This window comes from Sphaerodactylus townsendi, linkage group LG03, assembly GCF_021028975.2.
Source record: "Sphaerodactylus townsendi isolate TG3544 linkage group LG03, MPM_Stown_v2.3, whole genome shotgun sequence".
NCBI lineage: Eukaryota > Metazoa > Chordata > Lepidosauria > Squamata > Sphaerodactylidae > Sphaerodactylus > Sphaerodactylus townsendi.
The window spans coordinates 7,875,954-7,900,804 of record NC_059427.1 but is presented as its reverse complement, the minus strand read 5'-3'; the positions used below and the strand labels follow the sequence as shown (position 1 = coordinate 7,900,804).

The 24,851-nt window shown below is 44.5% G+C and overlaps 1 protein-coding gene across 1 annotated transcript; it reads right to left on the bottom strand.

Moving 5' to 3' along the window:
• Positions 1-3,507: 3,507 nt before the first annotated feature.
• LOC125428897 (zinc finger protein 345-like) lies at positions 3,508-24,070 on the bottom strand. Its single transcript, XM_048489606.1, has 5 exons — positions 23,831-24,070; positions 20,537-21,474; positions 18,165-18,285; positions 14,145-15,090; positions 3,508-4,274 (listed from the first exon to the last, which is right to left on the bottom strand). The coding sequence occupies exons 2-5, from the start codon at positions 21,233-21,235 to the stop codon at positions 3,548-3,550; spliced, it is 2,493 nt and encodes an 830-aa protein (XP_048345563.1). The 5' UTR covers positions 21,236-21,474; positions 23,831-24,070; the 3' UTR covers positions 3,508-3,547.
• Positions 24,071-24,851: the final 781 nt, after the last annotated feature.

Here is a 24,851-nt window from a genome sequence, read left to right as displayed (position 1 = left end):
GACTACTGCACTTGAATCCCAGAAGATATCAGGTTTTCTGGAAAGATCTTGCATTCCTGGGGCTCATTTGTTCCCTGAAAGCATATGTAATTACAGGAAATTGTAATGTAGGGCATATAGAAAAATCACAGTTCCAGCTCACACCATCCCTTTACATTTGAGATCTAAATAACAGCCATGCCGCTGAAGCAGAACTAGCACAGTTTTAAGTAGTGAACTTAATTCTCCTTCTCTTGACCCTTCTTGGAAGGAAGTCACAAGAAGGAAGGCAAATTCCAGGATCCAAGCTTCAACCCCTGCACCCTGATCTTTTGTACTCTTTCTTGACTCCACTCACAGTACCTTCAGTACTAGGACTAGCCCCTTGTGGCTTAGTGGGCTAACTCAATGTATCAAGGTGTTGCAGGAGACGGGAGGCATTCCCAGGTTAGCCGTGTGAACCCTTTTCAATATTGCTTCATTTACTTCGTTTTATACCTTTCCCTCTAAAGCAGCTCAGGTTGTTCTCCTCTCCACTGTTTTATCTTCACAGTAATCCTGTGAGGTAAGTTAGGCTGAGAGCATGTGACTGGCTCCAAATCACCCATGTAGGGGGTGGGACCACAGATCAGCAGCAAAGCGCCTGCTTTGCATGTAGAAGGTTCAATTCCGGGTATCTCTATTTGGAAAGGTGAGGTAGACCATTCCCCATGGTAGTCAATTCCCCATGGTCAATTAAGAGGTAGTCGATTCCCCATGGTCTATTAATCGTGTGACACTCACACGAAATATCCAGGTTTCAGCAAGAACTTCCCACTGCTTGAACAACAAACAGGGATTAATCCCGTTTCTGGCACTCATTCTCCCCCTTATCCCGCGCCCTGGCAGAACCTGCTTGCAAGTACAACTTTTTCCCTGAGTGATGCGCACACAGCCTCTTCCGGGTTTTGATTTTGCTGTTGGTCTCGGTGTTAGCATAACGAAAAACCGCTTAAACGATTAACCCTTGCAAATGAGCAAAAACCCATTTAGTGCCTAAATGTTTAAACATTCATCCTTGCAAACGAGCGAACCTCAGGTTAGCAAGTCGCAGGGAAAAATTTCCCGCCCCAAAAAGGTCCTGTCCCAACATGGCATGCCGGTCAATCAGGAGAGACCCGCAAAGAAGAGTGCGTGGTAGTGGGGATTGCTACATTTCTGGGATCCAAGATAGGCCTACATGTCTTCGCTGCAGTGGGGAGGTTGAAACCTCGATTAACAGGTGTGGTTTCTTTATAAACTTGGTTTGATCTAGATAGAATTTTCTCGTGGGGAATCAACCCAAGGGTCTAACTCAGTAAAAGGCAGGTGCATTTAGTGAGGGAGGTCATGCTTCAGTAGCAGAATATTGGCTTAGCATGCAGAAGGTCCCTGGTTCAATCTCCAGTATCTCAAGTTAAAAGGATCCAGCAGGAGGCAATATTAAAGACCTCCTCCACCTGAGACCTGGAGACTCACACCCAGTGTCAGAAGACAATACTGACCTTGTTGGTCTAATTCCACATAAAACAGCTTCATGTGTTTATGTATGTGTGTGAATGTATACCAGGTGCTCTGGGAACATGCATGGGCCCACATACCACTTCTGGAGAAGTAAGCTTCAGAATTCAATTGCCTTTCTTAGATGAGGCTGAAAGATTATGTAAGAATAATGAGAACATTAATTAGTAATTGATTAAGATATAAGTACCTTATATATTCACGTAGAAGTCTACTTTTTCAGCACATTTTTGTGCTGAAAAAGCCCCCCCTCAACTTATATGTGAGTGAGGGTTCCACTTAATTCTTGTGTGGCGTTCCCCCTCTTCCGTCTTCACTCTCCTCTGCCTTCTTCTCTGCCTCCTCCTTTCAGCCGCTTTCTCAGCCTCCTTCTCTGCTTTGCTCTCCTCTGTCTTCCCCCTTTCAGCCGCTTTCTGTGCCTCTGCCTTCTTCTTGGCGGCTGCTGGCCCCTGGCTCTCGGCGGGTGACAGCCAGTTGATCTGGGTGAGCTGGACAAGCTGCGGGATGGAGAGGTCGGTGGCAGAGACCTTGGGATTGGTGAGATGTGGGGTCAGTGGCAGAGACCCCCAAATAGCACCCAACTGTATCTATTTTTTTAATTTACCACTACCTGCTGCATTTCCCACCCTAGACTTGTACTTGAGTCAATAAGTTTTCCCAGTTTTTTGTGGTAAAATGAGGTGCCTCGACTTATATTCGGGTCGACTTATACACGAGTATATACGGTAACTGCTTCCTAAATAGTTATTGCTATTTTGGAACTAAAGGTTAGAAGGTAACAAATTTTAAAACTATGTAATGTTCTCTCTGAATGATACTAGTGTTGTAATTCTAAGATCCAATGTGTTAAGAGTTTATATATATTATATATATACAGTTGCCCGTAAACTGTGTGCAACTGTATTTCCTTTTTTTTGCTTTCTATATTTTGTTTTGTTTTTGAATTATATTTGAGAAAATAAAAATATTAGGATTTTGCGGGTTTTCTGGGTTGTCCCTCACCTCCTCTGCCCGCCCCCCCCCCCCCATGACAGTTTTGTGTCTTTGCCTGTTTCAGAATGCTGTCTCCAGTTCTGGATGTTGTAGGTCAAACAGGAAGTCAAACAACCCTTGCGGTTCAGGAAATTCACAGAGCAAAGCCAGCACCGGGGCAAAAACGTAACAGACATAAACCACTAACAATACATATAATACTGTCTGAAGGCCCAGTACTGCCCATTGCCTAAAGACAAGAGTCCGCTGCTCAAATGGATGAGTGGGGAATCAAACCTGGTTCTCTAGATAAGATTTTGCTGCTCTTAACCACACCACTAGCAACCATTTGACTAACAGCCATGGATAGCTCTATCCTCCATGAAATGTAATTGCTTTCTTTTCTTTTTTCTCTCAGAATGTTCAATATTTGGAAAGAGTAAGTGGGAGACTTTATTTTCTTTCTGATAACTATCTGATAACTTTCTCAGTAGTTCTTGAGTCATTTACTGAACTCTTTGCTTTTGGGCAAGAGGTTGAAAGAGCATGTTACTGAAAAACAAACATATATAATTGTGGACGTTAAACTGTTAGTGCATATTGGTGGACATGTAATTGAGTGTTTTGTTTTTACTTTGTATTTAATAAAGATGTTAAATGGGGAAAAAATTCAGAGCAGCAGATTTTCTATTAATAAAAGGCATGATCACTTTTACTCCGATGCCCAAGATTCTCATGAAAACACCCTAAGATGCATATGGCTTCAAAGGTCCAAATTACAAGACTATATTCATTTTCTTAACCTAGTTCTACAAACCCAAGATTTATAGACAAGCCTAGAACCTCAAAAGCCTTTCTTCATATTGCATCTTCCACAAATGTAAGGAAATGTACCAATGCATGAGAATGATTTGGGAGAAAATTGGTCTTTAGTTATACTCTTAATCAGAACAATTGTATCTTCTGAGGATATGAAGGCCCCAGAAAACTTTATATGTGTGACTTCCAAAAAACGAATTCAACAAAATCCTTTTTTATTCCCACAATCAAACCATTTCTAGGATTTCCTCGCAGCATGTATTTTCTGATGCGCAATAAGGTTTGAATGTAACCTGAATTTTTTCCCACATTCTGAACATTCATATGGTTTCTCTCCAGTGTGAATCCTCAGATGTCCAGTAAGGAGTGTGCTGACACCAAAGGTTTTCCCACACTCGGGACACTTATATGGTTTCTCTCCTGTGTGAACTCTCTGGTGCCGACTGAGCTGCTGGCTCACAGTGAAGCTTTTCCCACATTCCAGACATTTATAGGGCTTTTCTCCTGTGTGAACACGCTGGTGTGTAATGATCTGTGAGCTGTTACAGAACCGTTTTCCACAGTCTGGGCACTGGTACGGTTTCTCCCCCGTGTGGGATATCTCATGCCTAATCAGGTCTGAGCTCACACTGAAGCTTTTTCCACAGTCTGAACATTTAAATGGTTTGTCTCCTGTGTGGATTCTCTGGTGGTTTTTAAGGTGCGAGCTCTGGCGGAATGTTTGTCCACATTCTGTGCATTTGTAGGGTTTTTCTCCTGAGTGGGTTCTTTTATGTTTAATGAGCTGTGAACTCACACTGAAACTTTTCCCACATTCTTGGCACGGATATGGTTTTTCTCCATTGTGAGTTCTTTCATGGGAAATCAAGTTGGACCGCAATGTGAAGGATTTCCCACAGGCCAAGCATTCATAGGGCTTCTCTCCAGTGTGAATTCTTTGATGTGCAATCAGACCAGTGCTCCGGCTGAAGCTTTTCCCACACACACTGCAAGTCCTCTGCTTCTTGCCTTTTGGGGGTATCAGATGGCCTCCAAGTTCACTAAGGTCTAGCAAGATTTCTTTTGTATTACTGTTGCTGTCTTCTGGGCGATTTCCCACTTTTGCCTCTGGATAAACTCTGGCTGTTATCTCAGGTGGATATTGCAAAGCTCGTTCCTTCCCATGAGATTCCACAGGCAAAGGACTTCTCAGTAGTGGCCTGCCTTCCTCTTCTTCATACCCACTCAACCACCTTACATCTACAGGACCAAAAATAGGAGAGGTTTCTGATATGAATTATTTCCAGGACTGGGAAGAAAAAGAACTTTAGAAGGAGGAAGTGGGCAGCTATTTCCTCCTTAAAGAATACACAATGAGATGTTTTAAACAAAAATTATACATGAGATGGGGAAAGTGGACAGAAACAACTTTTCCCACATGATTTGTGGAAGTCACTTTTACAGGTTGTAGTGATAGTCATGCTGTGGAATCCCATTACTATGTATTTGTATTAAAGCTGCCAGTGAAGAAACTAATGGGAACAAGGCTGATTAATTTGAAGCACGTTGTTGGAGGAGAGTTTTACAGATACCATAGACTGCCAAAATGACAAATAAGTGGATTCTACATCAAATCAAGGCTGAATTCTCCCTAGAAAATAAAATGATGCTATCATACTTTGGTCCATTGTGGGAAGACAAGAGTCATTGGAAAAGACAATAATGCTAGGAAAAGTTGAAGGCAGCAGGAAAAGAGGAAGACCCAACATGACATGGATTGACTCAATCAAGGAAGCCATGGCCTCAGATTGCAAAACCTGAACAAGGCCGCTAATGATAAGTCATTTTGGAAGTCATTAATTCATAAGCTTGCCATAAGTCAGAAGTGACTTCATGGCACATAACACAAACACACAGTGATGATCAAACACACAGTTGACTTTTAGACCAATTCATCAGTAGAGCGATCCTTCAATGGTTATTATGTGTGAAAGTTAAGTGGAGCTTCCAAATTCATAGGTAGTATACTACCTCCTGAATATTCAATGCTGCGGCTAAGTGGAACCTCCATATTCAGGAGCAGTATACCTCCTGAGGACCAAATGCTGGATCTGCAGCTGAAGACTGATGCCTTTGTGCCTTGCTTGAGGGTTTCCTGGAGTGCTCTGGCTATTTCCTACAATCCTGCCACGATTCCTCTGTAAGCTTTTAAGAGATCTTTGAAGTTACAAGAATGTGGGAGTAGGACATTCTAGCTCTAAGTAATTGTGCTCCTCCCTCCTCAACCCTAGACAGTCTCAGCAGAAAAGCCCCTAGGGGTTAAACCCTAAAAACAAGACTCACATAAATGTCTTTCAGGAAGACCTATGAAAGTATCAGAGAACACTGTGCATCTCAAAATACTGTTTTAGCTTTTGAGTTCTCCAGAATTTTTTATCATTCTGGATGTTTCCTTAATGGGATGTGGGGAAGGAGAGAAAATAAATCATCTCAAGGCCTTTGCTGTGAATCCCTAGACTTTTTCCCCCATTTCCTTTTCTTTAGCTAAGGGCTGGCAGCCTCAGCACTTGAATCTCAAGAGCCAGAGGGAAACTAAGGTCTGAACTAGGGGTCCACAACCTTTTTGAGCCTGCAGCATCTTTGGCATTCTGACTCAGCATGATGGGCACAGCCGCAAAATGGCTGCCACATGAGAGGTGGCCAGCCAGAAAATGACTGCTGTAGCTTACCTTCAGTGTCAAACAGAGATCCTCAGCTTCTGCCAAAACAGCATTAAAAAAAAATCTGCATAGCCAATCAACAATGGCCAATCAAAAGCCTTGTTGGATGAAGGCCCAGTCCTGCCCATTGCCTAAAGACATTTGGCTGGCAACAGGAAAGATGTCAGCAGCTGCCACTGCACCCATGGGCAACCTGTTAAGAACCCCTAGTTTGAAAAAAGGCAGTCAGAAATACCAGAATGACCCAAACAGCCATCACCTTCTTGCTGGATTTCCAGACATAGTAGCTTCTTTCTGCTATCTGAAGAAGTTCCGTCTGCACCGGGACAAGGCATGGCGGCCACCTGAAACAACCAAGAGGATGGCTTGTTAACAGAGACTGGAGGAACAAGGAGGCCAGATGGGCTCTGTAGGGTACAGGAAGGGCTGCACTTAATTCTGTGGGGTGCCAAATCTGGCTTTTGATGTAATTTATTGACAACATTTATTAGTTGCCTTTCTATCTTGCGGAACTCAAGGCAGCTTACATTGTAAACAAAACAACAATCCATGTTGAAATCTCAGAAGCTGGGGAGTGGAGTAACATGATTGCGAGGGGCAGGGGTGGGTGGAGGCCGAACATTTTTTGCCCATCTCACAAGTAGCACAGCCAGGATAATGCTGAACAAACCCTCCTCACCATTATCCCTTGGCAGGTGATAATATTTATTTGTTTGTTTGTTTGTTCCATTTATACCCCACCCTACACCGAAGCCCCAGGGCAGCCTACATGATGGGGTTATAAGCCCCCTTAAAACATACAATCCTAAAAACATAAAACATTAACATAAAAAACCACCATTAAAACTTCCTTTAAAAACAGTCAATAAAAACATGATTAAAAATCCCCAACCCACTCTCCCGCAATGTATGAAAAACACAACTAATTCCCTGCTCCATACTCATAGATTGTTGGTGGAGGGGCTGTGTTTCAGCGGAAGCGGCTTTGCTTGTGGAAGGTCCCAGGTTCAATCCCCAGCATCTCCAGTAAAAAGGATCAGGTAGCAGATGAGAGACCTCCCTGGAGAATCACTGCCAGCCTGAGTAGACAATACGGACTTTGAGGGACCAGTGACGGGGTTGGACTTGATGTCCCTTGTGGTCTCTTCCAGCTCTATTATTCTAATTGTCTGATTCAGTATAAAGTAGCTTCATGTGTGTGATTGTAGAGGAAAGGGGAATCCTTGACAGAGAGCAAGCCATCTATCACAGCAGCCAGTCTGCACTGAACACAGGGCCTGTAAGACTGAGTTGTTCTGCCGGGCTTTTGGAGTGTCCAGTCGCTGAGAGTGCCCCCTTTTATTCCTCCAGTTCGGAGTTCCCATGATCATCTATGGGACCCACTTTTTGTTTTTGCTTCCCCCTCTGGGAGGGTTTTAATTGGGGTATTGCGGGACGTCATCTTTGTTAATTTTATCGCTGTGTTTTAATCTAATTTTAATGGGGTTGTTTATATGGGTTATTGTACACTGTATAGAGGAAGTTATGTTGTACACCGCTCAGAGCCCTCCAAGGGTAGAGCGGTATAAAAAACCCATAAATAAATAAAATAAATAAATAAACATGAAGCTTCTGTATACTGAATCACACCCTTGGTCCGCTCTGGTCACTACTGTCTTAAGTCTCCAAGCACTCAGGCAGAGATCTTTCACATCAGTTCCAAAAGGTAAAGGTGGTTCCCTTTGCAGGCAGAAAGAAAATAATTTATCTCCTTGTACAATTCTCTTTAAATGAGGTAAATGATTTTCTTTCCTCCCATTATATCTGAGGAAGGGAGCTCTGACTCACGAAACTTTATACTGAAATAAATTTTGTTTGTCTTTAAGATGCTGCTAGACTTCCATTTTATTTGGAAATAATTTCAGAAAAGATGCTCTCACCTGTCCTTCAGGTCTCTTGGCCTTGTCTTGCCTCATCAGGAAATCCTCAGCCAGGGAAACTGCCCGGGAACAGGTCCCTGGTTCATGTTTCCTCACCCATCTCTGGATCTCCATCGGCAGGATGATCAAGAACTGCTCCAGTATCAAAAGCTCCAGGATCTGCTCCTTAGTGTGCCTCTCTGGCTTCAGCCAGCGGTGGCAGAGGTACCATAGCTGACCACAAGCCTCCCGGGGGCCCTCAGCTTCCTGGTACTGGAACTGCCGGAAGTTCTGCCGCTGGGTCTCCATAGTGGCAGTATCCTTCCTGCAGCCTCCTTGTTCCCACTCTTGTAAGCTTCCCTGGAGTCCGAACTGCCTGGAGTCTCCTTATCTTCTCCAACAAGGCCCAGTTTGAGGTGGGTCACTCCATCTCTATCAAGACAACAGCTCTGACCATTTTCCTCTGTCAGTGAGAACAGACAGGGCTTGGTACTATTCCACAAGGCAGGCTTTGGCCTCTCCTGTCCTGAATGAGGCAATGCACCACTATTAGGAACTCTCGCTCTGTAGGATCTTTGTCATCATCAACACCATCTGGGATTCTTCCATACACCTTGCCCACTTTTGATTGTGATCAGACCAGTTCTCAAGCGGGATCTCCTGGATCTCCCCTCAGTTCTACTGGTGCTTGGACACAGGGATCTACCAGTGTCATTTGCCTCTGGTCCATTTCTTCTCTGTTGCAATGCAAGAATATTGATGGCTCATTTCACCTCAGCGCTTAACTCACACTTGCAATTACCTGGCATGTGATCTTGCAAGATTTCTGGAGCCTCCCAACCAGGCCGAATGTCTCAAATCCCACAACAGTAAATGTGAACAAGCACCAGCTAAGGATGTAAAAAATTAAGATTTTAATGATCCATTTACTATTTATGGTTTGCTCTAAAGGTTAAAAGCCTTGAGGAGGAACAAGCAGGCAGGCAGGTCTTGTAGTGATGCAAATATTCAGAGGTTGGCTCAAGAGTCAAGGGGAAGCCCTATGATATTTGTCATGATTCCCACACATCCAGAGAATTATCAACCCAGAGGAAATATTGGTCACCTTAAGAGAAAGGAAAGAGATCAAAAACCATTGAAGTTTCTAGTGGGGAAACCCGGTTCTCCAGATTAGAGCCCCCCACTTTTAACCACTATACCACACTGGCTTGCTTCTCAGAAGTTTGACTGTGTGTTTCAAAATGTTTGAATGACAGTAGGTGGACTAATTTTAACTGCTGCTTTTGAAAACAGAATTTTCAAAAGCTACTTCTTACCGGAGGAAAGAGGCAAAGACGTCTGACTCGCTCCCTAGGGAGGGTTAGTAAACTTCACAGGTGCATATAACATATCAGAGAGCCAGTTTGGTAGAGTGATTACAGTATTAGACTAGGATCCAGAAGACCCTGGATCTTCACAAGTCCTCTGTGAAAGCTCACTGGATTACCTTGATGAAAAAGAAGAGAATAAAGAAAGCTAATTTGGGTCCCCACTAGGAAGAAGCAAGGTAAAAGTCCCATAGGTAAATAAATAAATTCTTAGCTGGCACCACTCTCCTAGAATTCAATCCTAAACAGAATTATATACCCTTCTAAGCCCACTCAACTCAATGACCTAGAAGATTGTAACACAATTTAGGATTGAAATGCTTTTAGGTACAAGGCGAAATCTCCCTGTGTTCGCATCTGATAAATATTTGCTATCCAGTGCACAGTTTGTACGAGTTATTACAGCTAGGATTGCTGGCTAGGAATTAAACTTTGCCACTGTTTTAAAATTGTTTGCTAAACAAGGAAACTTCTGGTGGATCGGACCACTGAGCCATGTAGTGCAGCATCCAGCTTCCAACAGTGGCCCACTACCTGTGCCAAGAAAGCCCACTAGTAGGGCACAGATTTCAAAGGCCCCTCCAGATGTTGCTGCTCGGCAACTAGCATCCAGAGGTATAGTGCCTCTGGCCATGGGAGTTCTGTTCCATTACCCATCTTATCCTCTGTGAATTTGTCCTATCTGCTTCTAAAGTCATCACAGCATCCTGCCTATTTTACTGAAACAGCGAAGGGAGGGGTGGGATTGCATTCCTAGCTGGTTTGTGGACTCTTGACTGGTCACGATGAAGTAGAACTCTGGACTAGTCAAATTTTTCATCTGGTGCAGCAGGGCTGTTCTGACATCACTCTGTTATTAGAGGTAGGATCTGGAACAATCAATAACAAGGAGCAGCTCTACTGACAATGGGTATAGTTGCTGGGAATTCCTGGATATTTTGGAGCGGGGCCTAGGGAGGGGAGAGAGAAAATACCAATTAGGTATAATACTGTAGAGTCCATTCTTCGAAGCTGCTATTTACTGACCAATGTAGTCTAGGGACCTGGCACAATCCCGGGAGATCTCCAGACCCCCACTGGACAGGTTGGCCACCTAGCATCGGGGGTGGCCCAACAGGTCTAGATGGGACTGTGTGTGTGTGTGTGTGTGTGTGTGTGTGTACCAAAACTGGCAAGCATCTTGGCTTCATCCTGCGACCAAACCTGCTAGCAGTGTGACGCTGCTCCCGACTCAACAGGACTCTCCATTTGAAAAAAAAAAACTTACTTTTTTTACAACCTTTCTTCCACCCAGGAATGCTCCCCTTGCAATCTCCCCTTCCCCTCTCCAGAACTCCAAACCTTTACCTCTCCAATCTTGAATTGCAGCACCCTTCCATTGACGGATTTCCTTTCTCTGTCAGAAAAAGGAAAGGGCTGTATTATTCAGCACCCATCCACACGGGCCTCTCTAGGAATCGTTAACGTGTAGATTTAACCATTTAAAGGACTGTACTCCCTAGATAGAACCAACTAGACTAGAATGATGCCCACTTCTTCATTTGTTCGGCTATTACAAATGTGATTTTGCATTGCACACGAAGCACGGTCCATGGGTTTGAGGTGCAAAGCTTATGTTCTGTTTCAGCCATGTTCAGATTTCTGGTTGGTTCCAGGTTCCTGCAAGTCAAGCCCTTGTGCACTGTTCCTGGGATGTCCCATCTCAGAAGCTCGTTCCGCACATGCAGAATAATGCACTTTCAAACTGCTTTCAGTGCTCTTTGAAGCTGTGCAGAATAGCAAAATCCACTTGCAAACAGTTGTGAAAGCGGTTTGAAAATGCATTATTTTACGTGTGCGGAAGGGGCCTTAAGACTGCATTAATTTACATCATGAAATCTGCCTTGAGTCTCCTTGGGAAAGGCAGGTTAAAAGTAACATATGTAAAACAACAACAACAACAACAACAACAACAACAAATTGGCCAGTAGAACCAATTTGATAAATGAATTTATTTAATTAATGTTTCATAATTAGGGTTGTCAGCTCCAGGTTGGGAAATACCTGGACGTTTTGGGTGTGGAGCCCTGAGGGCAGGGATTGGGGAGGGAAGGGATTTTAGTAGGATATAATACCATAGAGTCCACCTTCCAAAGTAGCCATTTTCTTCAGGTGAACTGATCTCTGTTGCCAGGCTGCGATCAGTTGTAATAGTGAGAAAACTCCATCCACTTGGAGGCTATTCATAAAAACATTTAATAAGAGGAAATGTATGGCTTTATAGCAGCCATGCAATATTTAAGCATAAACACGTTTATAAAATCTATGTATTTGATAAACACATTTTTAAAAACTGTTTTATTTCCATCTGACTTCTATCGGTTTTAGAAATGTAAGATCTGAAATGGACTAACATCCAGGCATTACTTATTTCTTTTGAGTTTGTTGTTATTCCCATTTTGGTTATGAACTTTAAAGCCCCAAATGGTTTTGGAGCCCAGGCCTTAATTCCTATCACTCTGGTGCGGTAACTTCGGAAACATGAAATGAACGGATTTGTACACTCTGAGCATGGAGGAATAATTCAATGCAGGGGTCCCCAGACTTTTCAGTCTGCGGACACCTTTGGAATTCTGACACGGGGTGAGTGTCGCCAGAAAATGGCTGCCATGGAAGGCAGAGCCAATTTCAAAATGGCAGCCATGAGACAGAGCCACAGACATGAACACACACACACACACACACTCTCTCTCTCTCTCTCTCTCAGAGAGAGTGGAAGCCCCCATTCAGGGAAGTATAGGGTAATTTTAAAATGACACCAGGAAAGAGGAGTGAGAGAGGATACAACCAGTACTGTTGTGGGAGCTGCTGCTACTGAAATGTGGTTATTTTAATCTGCACAGCCAATCAGATCTTCAGGAGCCAGTTAGAAGCTCTCCTTGGCATGAACCCAATGTGGCCCTGCTCAGTTTCTAAAAAACAACAACCATATGATAGGCAACAGGAAGGGTGTTCTAAAAAACAACAACCATATGATAGGCAACAGGAAGGGTGTTGACAGGTCAATGGTGCCCACAGGCACCATATGTTGAAAATCCCTGGTTTATTGCTTGTGGTATCCTGCTACATAGTCCATGAAATATTGTGCTGAGAGACGAGATATCATGACTTCAGGAGCATCTTCTATGTGCAGCCTCACCATCAACGCTAGTAAATGCTCTGGAAAACAGAGAGATGCTCCCCAAAATACAACTATTCCAGATTTAAATTAGTTCAGACTCTGTATGGAAAGGCAGCTTAAAGAGAGTAAAGAGAGATAGAGTGCAGCTCAGTACAGTTTCAAAATATGCATTAACCTTTCCCTACCATCCAAATTAGCAGGGCAATGGCTCTGCGACAACTACTAGTAGTGTTGCCTTGAAAATTTCCCTCAATAAGGAGTCTCTAAGCAACTAACTTGGTTGGCAGAAGAGGTTGGTGCACACTTCTCCTGGTTCCCTCCTCCCCTACTACCAAATGGTTCATTCCTGCTTCTTCCAGTAGTAAGTCTCAACCTGCCTGTAATGGTACAGTATGAATGACCCTTATTGTGAGAAAGAAGGTGATCAGGAAGAGTATTTATTTGTGGTGGAAGGTGCATCTGATAGCATTAGTTACAGGTCAGTGGGTGGGAGAAATGACCTGTTCCTTTAATAAAGGCTTAATGGGATGTTATTTACCAGGTGACATGATTCAACTCCGTGTCATGAAAAAATTTCATCTGCCCATTTCCCATACTTTGAGCCTCTATTGAAGGGACAGGATATTTTTCTCAAAGTCTGTTGGCAGGCTGATTTTATCATGGAGGGGGACACTGCTTTCTAATCCCTGATCGCCATTGCTTTCTGGGTAGACAATCTCATGTGCTGCATGAATCAAATTGTAAACACAGGCATTCTCCTGCCCAGTCTCCAACCACTTGTGCTAGTTCTCCTTCATCTAGATTAGAACATCTCAATAATCCAGAGAAAAATGTTCTCAGACACATTTTTCAGAATTCAGTGCCGCCAGAGGTGTTTTCCCCATTACAACTTACCAGTTTCTTAGTTTGAATTTTGACTCTGACATGAGTTCACTGGTGGACCTTAGCCAAGTTGCACTCTCTCGATCTTACCCTGTCTCCAATATGGAAATCATAATACTGATCTACCTTACCAGGATGTTGTCAGGATTTTAAAATGCCATATGATATGCAACACTTATTTTGTAAATACTATATAAATACATTTATTTTGTTATTAAAAATTAGAGTGGAATCCTTCAACCATCAAATTTACTTCTAAGTCTTTTTAAAATTATAACCTGAAGTTTCTTGCCTTTCTTGGGTGGCCGGATCTCATCAGATCTCAGAAGCTAAGCAGAGTTGCCTCTGGTTAGTTGCTGGACGGGAGACCACCAAATAAATTCAGGGTTCTTACGCAGAGGCAGGCAATGATAAACAATCTCTAAACATTTCCTGCCTTGAAAACCCCATGAGGGATTGTCATAAATTGGATGCAACTTGACAACAATTCTACTAGCATCTTGGGGGGAGGGCATGCTAGTCTGATCTTGTCAGATCTTGGAAGCTAAGTAGGGTCAACCCTGATTAGTACTTGGAGGGGAGACCACCAAGGAAGTCCAAGGTTACTATGCAGAGGTAGGTCATGACAAATCACCTCATCTTGTCTCTTGCCATGACACCCTACGGGGCTGCCCTAAGTCTGCTATGACTTGATGGCACTGTCCACCACAAGGCTTCTTCACCCACCCCAGTCAGCATTCTCAGTCAACAAATTCCTAAGTATTGTCCAAATTCCTAAGTTTTTCTCGCTGTGTGGATTTTCAGGTGCGTGATGAGTGTGGAGCGCAGCCGAAAACACTTCCCACATTCCGAGCACTCATACGGCTTCTCCCCTGTGTGGATCCTTAGGTGACCAACCAGCAGTGTGCTGACGCCAAAGGTCTTCCCACATTCTAGGCACTGATATGGCTTCTCCCTTGTGTGGATGGCCTGGTGCCGGATCAGCTGCTGGCTGACAGTGAACCCTTTCCCGCACTCCAGGCACTTGTATGGTTTCTCTCCCGTGTGGACCCGCCGATGAGTGATCACCTGAGAGCTGTTGCAGAACCGCTTGCCACAGTCTGGGCACTGGTAAGGCTTCTCCCCTGTGTGGGCCCTCTCATGCCGAATTAGGTCAGAGCTGATGCTGAAGCCTTTCCCACAGTACGAGCATTTGAACGGCTTGAGGCCTGTGTGAATTTTCTGGTGGTTCTTTAGGTGCGACCTTTGGCGGAATGTCTGCCCACACTCAGTGCACTCATAGGGCTTTTCCCCTGAGTGGGTACGCTCGTGTTCGATTAGCTGTGTTGTCACTGGGAAGCCCTTCCCACACTCACGACACTGGTAGGGCTTCTCCCCAGTGTGGGTTCTTTGGTGCACCACCAGGGTCGACTTGGAACGGAAGTTTCTTCCACAGTGAGAGCACTTGTATGGCTTCTCCCCTGTGTGGACCCTCTCGTGGGCCAAGAGGCCTGTCCTCCGGCTGAAGCTCTTCCCACACACACTACACGTTGTCTCCTGCTTGCCTCTGGAACTTTTCAATTTAGTTGTGCATTCACCAAGATTGTGGGGTGGTCTGGCGCCAGCAATACCAACTGCTGGATCCTTGCCCAGCTCTTTGTCTGATCCAGGAGGGCTAGAAATGATTTCCTCCTCTGTTGAAAGCAGAGAGCATCTCTCTTTTTTTGGTCCATGCATCTCCATTTCCTTCAGACTTTCCAGCTGCGGCATCTCCTTTACCCTCAACTGCCCATCACCTGTGAAAACAAGACAAAAAATGCAGTGCTAATATGGACAAATTCATTTTCCACACTTCTGCAAACATCCGAACCCAGAAACATTCAGGATGGCATTTGTAAGTCAGAAGTGCAACAGAATGAAACACTCCAGCAAAGCACATTTTAAAAAGATTAGGATCATTGTCTGTTGCAACATTTATTGTATGATCACCCTGGTTTTATAGCGGTGTTTTCTACCTTTGTGATTTTACTTTCTGCACAGTCCATACCATAACTTGCCTTAGGCAGTTTGTTGTTTGCACACTGTTAGTTAATTGGGCAGTTCTAGTCTTACCACACTGTAAAATTGGTTGGACACACATGGGGCCTCCCTATACCAAGTCAGATTTTGTCCATCAGGGTCAGTACTGTCTATTCAAACTGGCAGCAGCAATCTGAGCTAGAAGTCTTTCTCGTCACCTACCGCCTTGTTCTTTTAACTGGAGGCACCAGAGATTGAACCTGAAACTTTATGTGTGCCAAGTAGATACTCTGTCACTGGGCTACAGTCCCTCCATGACATCAGTTTTGCATTTTGCAAACTACCTGGCATCTTGGTGAGAAAGGTGATGGTTAATAAAATAAGAAAGAAAGAAAGAAAGAAAGAAAGAAAGAAAGGAAGGAAGGAAGGAAGGAAGGAAGGAAGGAAGGAAGGAAGGAAGGAAGGAAGGAAGGAAGGAAGGAAGGAAGGAAGGAAGGAAGGAAGGAAGGAAGGAAGGGAAGAAGGAAGGAAGGGAAGAAGGAAGGAAGGAAGGAAGCACGGAAGGGAGGGGGAAGGAAGGAAGGAAAGAGGAAGGAGGAAGGAAGGAAGGAAGGAAGGAAGGTTCGTGTGATTGGTGTTTGGAATATGCTGCCACAGGAGGTGGTGATGGCCACTAACCTGGATAGCTTTAAAAGGGGCTTGGACAGATTTATGGAGGAGAAGTCGATTTATGGCTACCAATCTTGATCCTCCTTGATCTGTAGAGATTGCAACCGCCTTAACAGACCAGGTGATCGGGAGCAACAGCCGCAGAAGGCCATTGTGTTCACCTCCTGCATGTGAGCTCCCAAAGGCACCTGGTGGGCCACTGCGAGTAGCAGAATGCTGGACTAGATGGACTTTGGTCTGATCCAGCTGGCTTGTTCTTATGTTCTTAAGGTTCTTTATGGAGAAAAGGACCTTAAACACAGCCAGTTATAGATAAATATTCTCAGTGAGACAAGTCTCCTTGATATCCCCAATTTACCAGTGTGGTGTAGTGGTTAAGAGTGATGGACTTTAATTTGGAGAACGTGTTTCCCTTCTCTTCCACATGAAGCCTGCTGGGTGATCTTGGGCTTGTCAGTTTTCACAGAACTCTTTCAGCCCCACCTTCCTTACAAGGTGTGTGTTGTGAGGAAGGGAATGTGATTGTAAACTGCTTTGAGACTCCTAAGGATTGAGAAAAGCATGCTTTACATCCAAACTCTTCTTTTCTTCTGTGCTTCTTAACCCTTTCATGACAAAAGGGGTGACCCTTGCAAAAACCCAACAGTAAGCATCATCTTCCTTGAAGGAGTTCAAGGCAGTTTACACAGTTCTTCTCTTCAACACTTTTTCCTCATAAGAGCCCTGCAAAGTTGACCATGCTGAGGGACTGTGCTCACCCATTGAGTGACATGACAGACCGTACATTTGAGCCCAGGCCCTGCTCCCATTGCAGCCTACTAATCAGTACATGACACTGCCTGTATTCCTTGTGTCTTGATTCAGATATAACCATGTACTTAAGAAGTCCCATGCATGTAGTTAGCTTTCCTATATCAGACTGATAAAACTATCCACATTGCAAACCACCTTAAGCCAAGAGAAAAGGTGAGCAATCATTTTTTAAATAAATAAGTAGGAAGCTAAGCAGGGTATTTGGATGGCAAACAACCCAGGAATAGCAGGGTTTGTCTGCAGAGGAAGGCAATGGCAAACCACCTCTGAATTTCACTTGACAGCACTTTACACACATACACAGTAAAGAAAACAGAGCAGACATTGAAAACTTCTAAGCTAAAAAAGATAAAATCCCTATTTAGAAGCCTAGACAAAAAAAGGGAGGACATTTCAGAAGTGGGAGGACACCACAGAAAAAGCCATGTTGATTGCTTCATCATTCTGCCCCTGAGAATGCTCTTGGGATTTCATCTGGCATAGCTTTTGTGTTAGATCACAGGACTGAGGGCAGAGCATGTACCCATCTCAGTTGTATTTATGTTGCTGCTGTGTCCATGTTCTCGTGAACGGGGGCTACTATACTTTCTGTGCATGGGCACATCTACACTTAAGTATGCCTAGTGAGCCCCTGGCAGTGCTGAGGTCTGGGCAGCACTCCCTCTTGTGTACTGACTAGAAGACTCCAGCTAAACATGGTTGAAGGAGCAGGGAGAAAAGTTCGGTTTCACCACCTACGTTTCTCTGCCCTTAAGGGAGTCTTAAAGAGGCTTCCATCACCTTCCCTTCTTTTCCCCTCCCCTCAACAAGAATCCTGTGAGGTAGGTGTGGCTGAGAGAGTTCTGAGAGAACTGTGACTTATCATCCAGCAGGTTTCATGTGGAGGAACAGGGAACCAAATCCAGTTCACCAGATAAGAGTCCACCACTCATGTGTAGGAGTGGGGAATCAAACCCAGTTCTTCAGATAAGAGTCCACTGTTCTGAACCACAAAACCACACTGGCTCCACTAAGTTATGTACAGCAAGCTAGTATAAAAACAGTTGAGTGTGGTTTAGTTTCTTCCCTCCAAAATGGATGGAGCTTTAGGGGGAAAAGAAACCTCCATTTCTTCTTTCATTACAGTTAGATTGTTAGAGAACTGTTGCAGAGAAAGGTACAGAGAGCTGCTGCAAAGACCAGAAGTTAGTTGCATCCCTAGTTGGAGAGAGCAAACAATAAATGTTAAGATGTTGTGTTATTTCTTCCTTCCATGTAAGCCTTTCCCTGTTTCTTCAAAGTAAACCTTTCCTAGAAGCTAATTACACACATGTCTAAGCGGCATCATTCCTCTGTGCTATGTTTGCTCTGCTAAATATCCAACACTTACTCAGACAGTTGGCTCTCCCACGGCCTTCCTCTTTCATCTCTGTGTAGAGCCATTCCCCATCAGACTCGGAAGGTGTGGGCTCCGCTTCAAGAGAATTCACAGGTGTCTCCAGAAAAGCCTCCTAAAAAAATAGGAGTGGGGATCTTGTTCAAAGAGTTAGCGAGGCTCTTTTGGTTGGAAAATGATTGAAAAGACCAGTTTGACCCCACATCATGGATTCAGCATTTGACCAGAGAACCACACCAGCCAACCTCACAAGGATTGTGTGAAGCGAAGCCACAATAATGTACACTCTCCAGTGATACCCTGCCAAGAGGGCACAATTACATCTTAAGAAGAGAAAGGACAGAATACGTATAATGATCTGAAACTGTCTTATGCATTAGAGACCATCAAACTATACAGCTCTATATTGCCTGTCGCCTGACAAGCAGCTTTCCCCCCAGAGAGTAGCTGTGTCAGTTTACTGTTGCAAAATAAATCCATAGTCCCGTGGCACCTTAAAGACTAACAACATTAACCACATTTGATTATGGTTTTAATCTATGTTGCAAGCCGCCTTGAGCTGCCATAAGGAAAAAAACGGCTAATAAATGTTTTATTTATCATCTTCAAGGTGTGGGTTTTGACCTTTAAGGCCTTACGCGGCCTGGGATCCTCGTACCTTAGAGACCGCATTACCCCATATACCCCAATTTGCTGGTGGTTCCTGGCCCCACAATGATGTGGCTGGCCTCCACACAGTCCAGTTCGGCCCTGGCCCGACCCCTAGTGGAACACTCCTCCTCCCAAGCTGTCTAAAGACCTCTTGGACTATCAGTCAGTTCTGCAGGGCCTGTAAGACCCTGAAGTTGTTCCACGAGACGCTTTTGGAGTGTCCAGTAAGCTGGTGACTTTATATATATCTGTTTATTTACCATCTTGCTTCAGGTTCACCCCGTTTACCAGCCTAGAGGTCTGGCGTTCCTTCTTTTTTTGGGGAGACTTGTGAATTAAGGGTTATGGGGCCTGTCATTGCTGTGCTGACCGCTGTTTTAATGGTTTTTAATGGATTTTAGCTAATGTATTGATTGTTATGTGGTCACTATTGTGAACTTCTATTATAATTTGTATACATATTGATGTTGTGCACATGAGCCTATGGGGATAGAAGTCCTATATCATAAAATAAATAAATAAATAAATAAAAATTAAATAAATTACAAAAATGAATTAAAAAGAAAACAATTATTCCAGCATAAGTCAGTGCTCATTTCTTCAGACTCTGTGAAGAAAACAAAAGGAAAATAAAAAAGATATATATATTTCCCCCGGTCTTTTATTCATTCATTCCCCACCCTTTCTCAGGAGTCGGGCTCAGAGCGACTCTGATATGTAATTTAAAATTTATGTAATTTATGATATGTAATTTAAAATTAATTTAAATTTGTAATTTAAAGTTACATATATAAACAATGAAAATCCTCATTAAGTTAAACTTAAGCATACTAACCAGTACAGAAATGGGGAGGTCAGTTTGAGAAGAAAGGAAGAAACAGCTAAACCATTGATAATAATAAGAATAATAATATAGAAATTCAACAATAAATGAAAAGGGAGATCAAAGGAAGAAGAAAGGAGGGGAGGGAAGGGGGACCGGCTAAGAAAACCATCGCTGTCTTCAATCAAATGCCTGGCAAAACATCCGTTTTACAGACCCAGCAGGATTGCATTAGGTTCTGCAGGGCCCGGGTCTCACTGGATAAGAGTTCTGCAGCGGGGCAAAGGCAGAAAAAAGCCTGGCTCTGGATGAGGACAGCCCAATAGTCTTTGGGTCAGGGACCACTAGCAGATTGTCTCTAGCTGAGTGAAGCACTCTTTGAGAGGGGGCCCAGCATGAGAGGCAGTTCAACAGAGACAAAAGCCCCAGACTGTTTAGGGCTTTAAGGGTCAAGACCAAAACTATGAACCTAATTTAGTACTCCACCTGGAGCCAGGAATGCTGGTGGGGCACTGGTTGAATTGCGAGCAGGAAGAATCAAAAGAGACGGGAAAGAAGGTTTCAATTAACTAAGGAATTAGAATAGCCAAACATTCCTTTAACTACTACAGACTATTTCTCAAAAGCCTTGCGGAACAGGACAGTTTTAACCCAGCACCTAAAGGAAAGCAAATGTGTCTGGCAAATGTGTTCTGCAACGATAGTGCCAGCCCAAAGAAGGCCCTGCCTCTGGAAACCACATGCCTGGCTTCTGTAAATAGGTAAGAGGGGCACCCAGCACAGAGCCTTAGATGATGCAAGCCAAGAGGCGAACCATCCAAGGATGCCAAGGTAGTGCTTTTAATGCTTTACAACTTTTTACAGTGAAGAAAGGCTGAATATCTCCCCTCACCTGCTCTCCCCACCTCATAGTTTCCTGATTCTTCTGCAGGAAATCCTCAGCCAGGGCCACTGCGTGGGCACAGGTCCCGGGGCAACCTCTCTCAATCCAGCCCTGCATCTCTGGGGGCAGGATGGCCAGGAATTGTTCCAAGATCAACAGCTCCAGGATCTGCTCCTTGGTGTGTTTCTCCGGCTTTAGCCACCGATGGCAGAGATACCACAGCTGACTGCAAACCTCCTGGGGTCCCTCGGCCTCCCAGTATCGGAACTGCCGGAAGTTTTGCCGCAGCATTTCCGCAGCAGTGGCATCCTTTTCTGAGGGCTCTTCATAGGTTCCCCTGGAATCCAGGCAGGTGGAGTCTGGCTCAGCTTCTCCACTGATGCTTGGCAAAAGGCGAGTCACCACTTCTCCTCTAGGATATGCTGCTCCCTCTACAGATGGCAGCAAAGCCTTTGTGGTGTCCCAGCGGGAAAGCTTTGAATTGAGGACCTTCATTCCTGCATGGATTCCATCTCTGCAGCTCAGGTAGTCTTCATCTTTCCCCTGACTATTGCTACAGGGGCTTTCTGGACATTCAGGCAATCTATCTCCAAGGCTGAACCCCCCAGATTTTTGATCCTCTATATTTCTTTGTGGAAAAACCACAGTTCCTGGCACCGATTGGAATGGAAGGCTCAGGGTTGCTGAGGTTCTTTGGGTGGAAGACATTCTTGTTCCTCCAAAAGATGAGAAAAGATATCACTCCGTTCAGTACACGTCTGGATGATCCAAGAGAAGATCTATCCCTGTACAGACCATCCCACTCCCGATATTGGAAAAGTATTCCACCATGGACGATTAAAACTGTGTCATCAGTTCAAACATGAAATCAAGCCTCATCCCAAAAACAAACGAAGTGGTGGGATAGCATATGACTCAGCGGCCTTCCAGGCAATGAAAACGTCTTCCTAAATTAACGAGAAATGAAGGTGCCAGTAAGGATTACAAGCAAAAATGAAGTACTCCATAAATCCAAACCTAAGGGAAGAGTCTGAGCTCTGAAATATCAAATTTCAATTTAAACTGGTAGGTTACCTAACTTTATGTGGGAATGAGAGATGCATCACCCTGGTGATAACTGGGAGGCCCCCAGAACAAGGGTTTCTGGGATTGGCCTTCCAGAAAAGACTGTCATCACAGGATCTGTTTATTTGAAACACAAAATGCACACTGGGAAACCTAGCATGCATCCTTCTCAACTAGGGAAGCCACCTTTTCGAATGGCCCTGCTCCTGGGTCTTTACTACAGCCAAGTAAAATACAAGTAAAGTACTCCAAACCCTTGCCCCTGAAAGTTTTCCTGCTGCTCCTCAAGGGCCTGCTAAAAGCCCCAGAGAAGGAAAAGGACTACACAGGTCTGTTGTATAATGATGTTTGCTCTAAGATTATCTGTCCATTGTTTTATAAAATGCCAGGGCACTCATGTGTTGAGAACTTCCTTTCTGACAAATCCCCACCCCCACCCCGCACACAGATTACCAAGCAATTTGCAAAGTTCTGAGCAGTTGCATACAAAGTCCGTCATATTTGGCTGCTAAAGTATATTTAAAATTTTGAAATAAATTTTAGTACAGTAAGTATGGTTTTGTAGTTTATTTTTATATTTTAACCCTTTTGCTTTTAGAAGATATGTAATAGGCACCCAACAGTTCCCTGAAGTTTGTTGTTTTGCTGCTGACATGAAACCTGTAGTATGTAATAGCTGGTCAAAGACCATAATAAATTTGTTTACGTATCAATTTGCACAGGGCAGTATGGTACTTTTTCACACCTGGAAGACAAATAATTCTGCAAATTATTTGATCACAAAAATGGCATTTTAAAAGATCTCAAGTAGTGCAGAGACAACCAGCCCCAAATGACAAGAAACAGATAGTGGGAACAGCTTAAAAGAGTCTGATCCAACTTTTGAGAGGTATTTGAACAATTATTTTCCTGACTACTCAGGCCCCTTGCAACAGATGGGAATTCAACAGGCAAAGATATTCCAACCAACTACAGTACTTTTATGCAGAAAAAATATATAGATTTTTAAAAAATATATATGAATATCTGGGGGTTTAAAAATGACACTACATAATGGCCATGATCCAAGCACTGCTTGTCCTGTGGTAAAGTTCAGCCTATGCTTCACACACCATTTCTTTATTTGCTTCATTTGTACCCTGCCTTTCTCCCCAACGGAGAATCTGTCCTCCATTTTATCCTAGCAGCAACAACTCTGAAAGGCTCATTCCGCACATGCAGAATAATGCACTTTCAAACTGCTTTCAGTGCTCGTTGAAGCTGTGCGGAATGGCAAAATCCACTTGCAAACAGTTGTGAAAGTGGTTTGAAAATGCATTATTTTGCGTGTGCGGAAGGGGCCAAAGTTAGATTACACTGAGAACACGCAACTGACCTAACCTGCAACCTTCCATGGCAGAGTAAGGATTGGAACCCGTATCTCCCTGCTCCAACCATGCCGGTTTTCAAAATCGAAGAGAGTTTAAAAAAATACCTCCAGTTAGATCGTGCCTCCAGACATCTGTGGTGGCTTGCAATCAGAGCATACAGGCAAGAAGCCAATAAGCCGGCATCTTCATAGACCTCATCTGTCCTCCCCGTGAAAGAGACACTCCAGATTGTTCTTGTGGCTTTCAGAGGTTTGATCTACACCAGGGGTAGGGAACCTGCGGCTCTCCAGATGTTCAGGAACTACAATTCCCATCAGCCTCTGTCAGCATGGCCAATTGGCCATGCTGGTAGGGGCTGATGGGAATTGTAGTTCCTGAACATCTGGAGAGCCGCAGGTTCCCTACCCCTGATCTACACAGATCTACAGGTGATCTTTTTCCCCACTCCAGTGCTCAACGTTACTGCCTGCAGATCGAGCAGCCAAGAAAGGCCACAAGATGGCAAGCCTCCCCCTTCCAGCCTAGGAGCATCTTGGAAAACCAGGTTCCAATGCCCACTCTGCCACAGAAGCTCACTGGGTGATCTTGGCCAGTCGTGCACCCCCAGCTTGGCCTACCTCGCAGTGCTGTTTGTTGAGGATAAAACGGAGAACAGGGCAAGTCGCACTGGGGGGGAAGTCGGGGTGGGGGCGATCAATGAACTAACTAAATTCTGGGTTTTCCGGGCAGGAATTTATCTTGACTGTTCCAAAGAGGGGTCCGGAGCCCCGCCAGGGGCAAAAGGTGGAAGCCCAAGGCACGGCTTGCGAGGGGCAGGGCCGGAGGGGGTAAGGGGTAGGGGGTAAGAGCAGCTGCGGGGGAGAATCACCTTTCGGCAAGCATCATCTTAGCACCGATCCGGTCCAAAAGCGCTCACTGCTCCTCCGCTGCAGCCCTGCCTGGCTCGAGACTCTTCCAGCACAACATCCCAGGCAGATTGACTCCACGTGAATGACTGATCGGGATTTACTCCAGATTTACTCCGGAGGAACTCCGGCTGGGATTGCCCCTTTCCAGCAACCTACCTACTCCTCTCGCGCTCCACTCTGCAGCCACGCAGCATTTGCGGCTTCCTCTATGGAAGCAAAGGGGCGGAGAGAGGAGAGCCCTTCAAAAAACGTCCTCTCTAGCACTCGGAGCTCTGTCGATTTGACCCTTTACAGGCCGTCAGTGCAGGGAGAGGCGCAACTCTAAGGGAAAATTCCCGACCAGCTCGTGGGGGGAATCGAGCCAGCCAAGGGCAGGGTTAGGGAGATACAATTCCATAGCTTCCGCTCTACAGAGTGGCCATTTTCTCCTGGGGAAATGATTTCTGTACCGTGTTTCCCCGAATATAAGACAGTGTCTTATATTAATTTTTGCTCCCAAAGATGTGCTATGTCTTATTTTCAGGGGATGTCTTATTTTTCTGCGTTCTGTTTGTCGGGCATGCTTCCAAACAAAAACTTTGCTATGTCTTACTTTCGGGGGATGCCTTATATTTCGCACTTCAGCAAAACCTCTACTGTGTCTTATTTTTCGGGGATGTCTTATATTCGGGGAAACAGGGTAATTTAAACATCAGCTTTAATTCCTTGAGATCTCCAGCCTCCCCCGGGAGGTGGCAACCTTGGGGCACTGAGCACCGCCGAGATCCAGCCTGAGTAAAATCTCGAGTCCCTGGAATAATATCTATTAGCCTTGGGGAAAAGAGTGACGCCGTCCCTCTGAGCATATGCAGAATGCCAAGGCTTTGGGAGAATGTATGTGAAATAAAACAATATAAAGCTGTAATCCATCCCCTCTTTCTTAGGCTCATTCCGCACACGCAGAATAATGCACTTTCAAGCTGCTTTCAGGGCTCTTTGAAG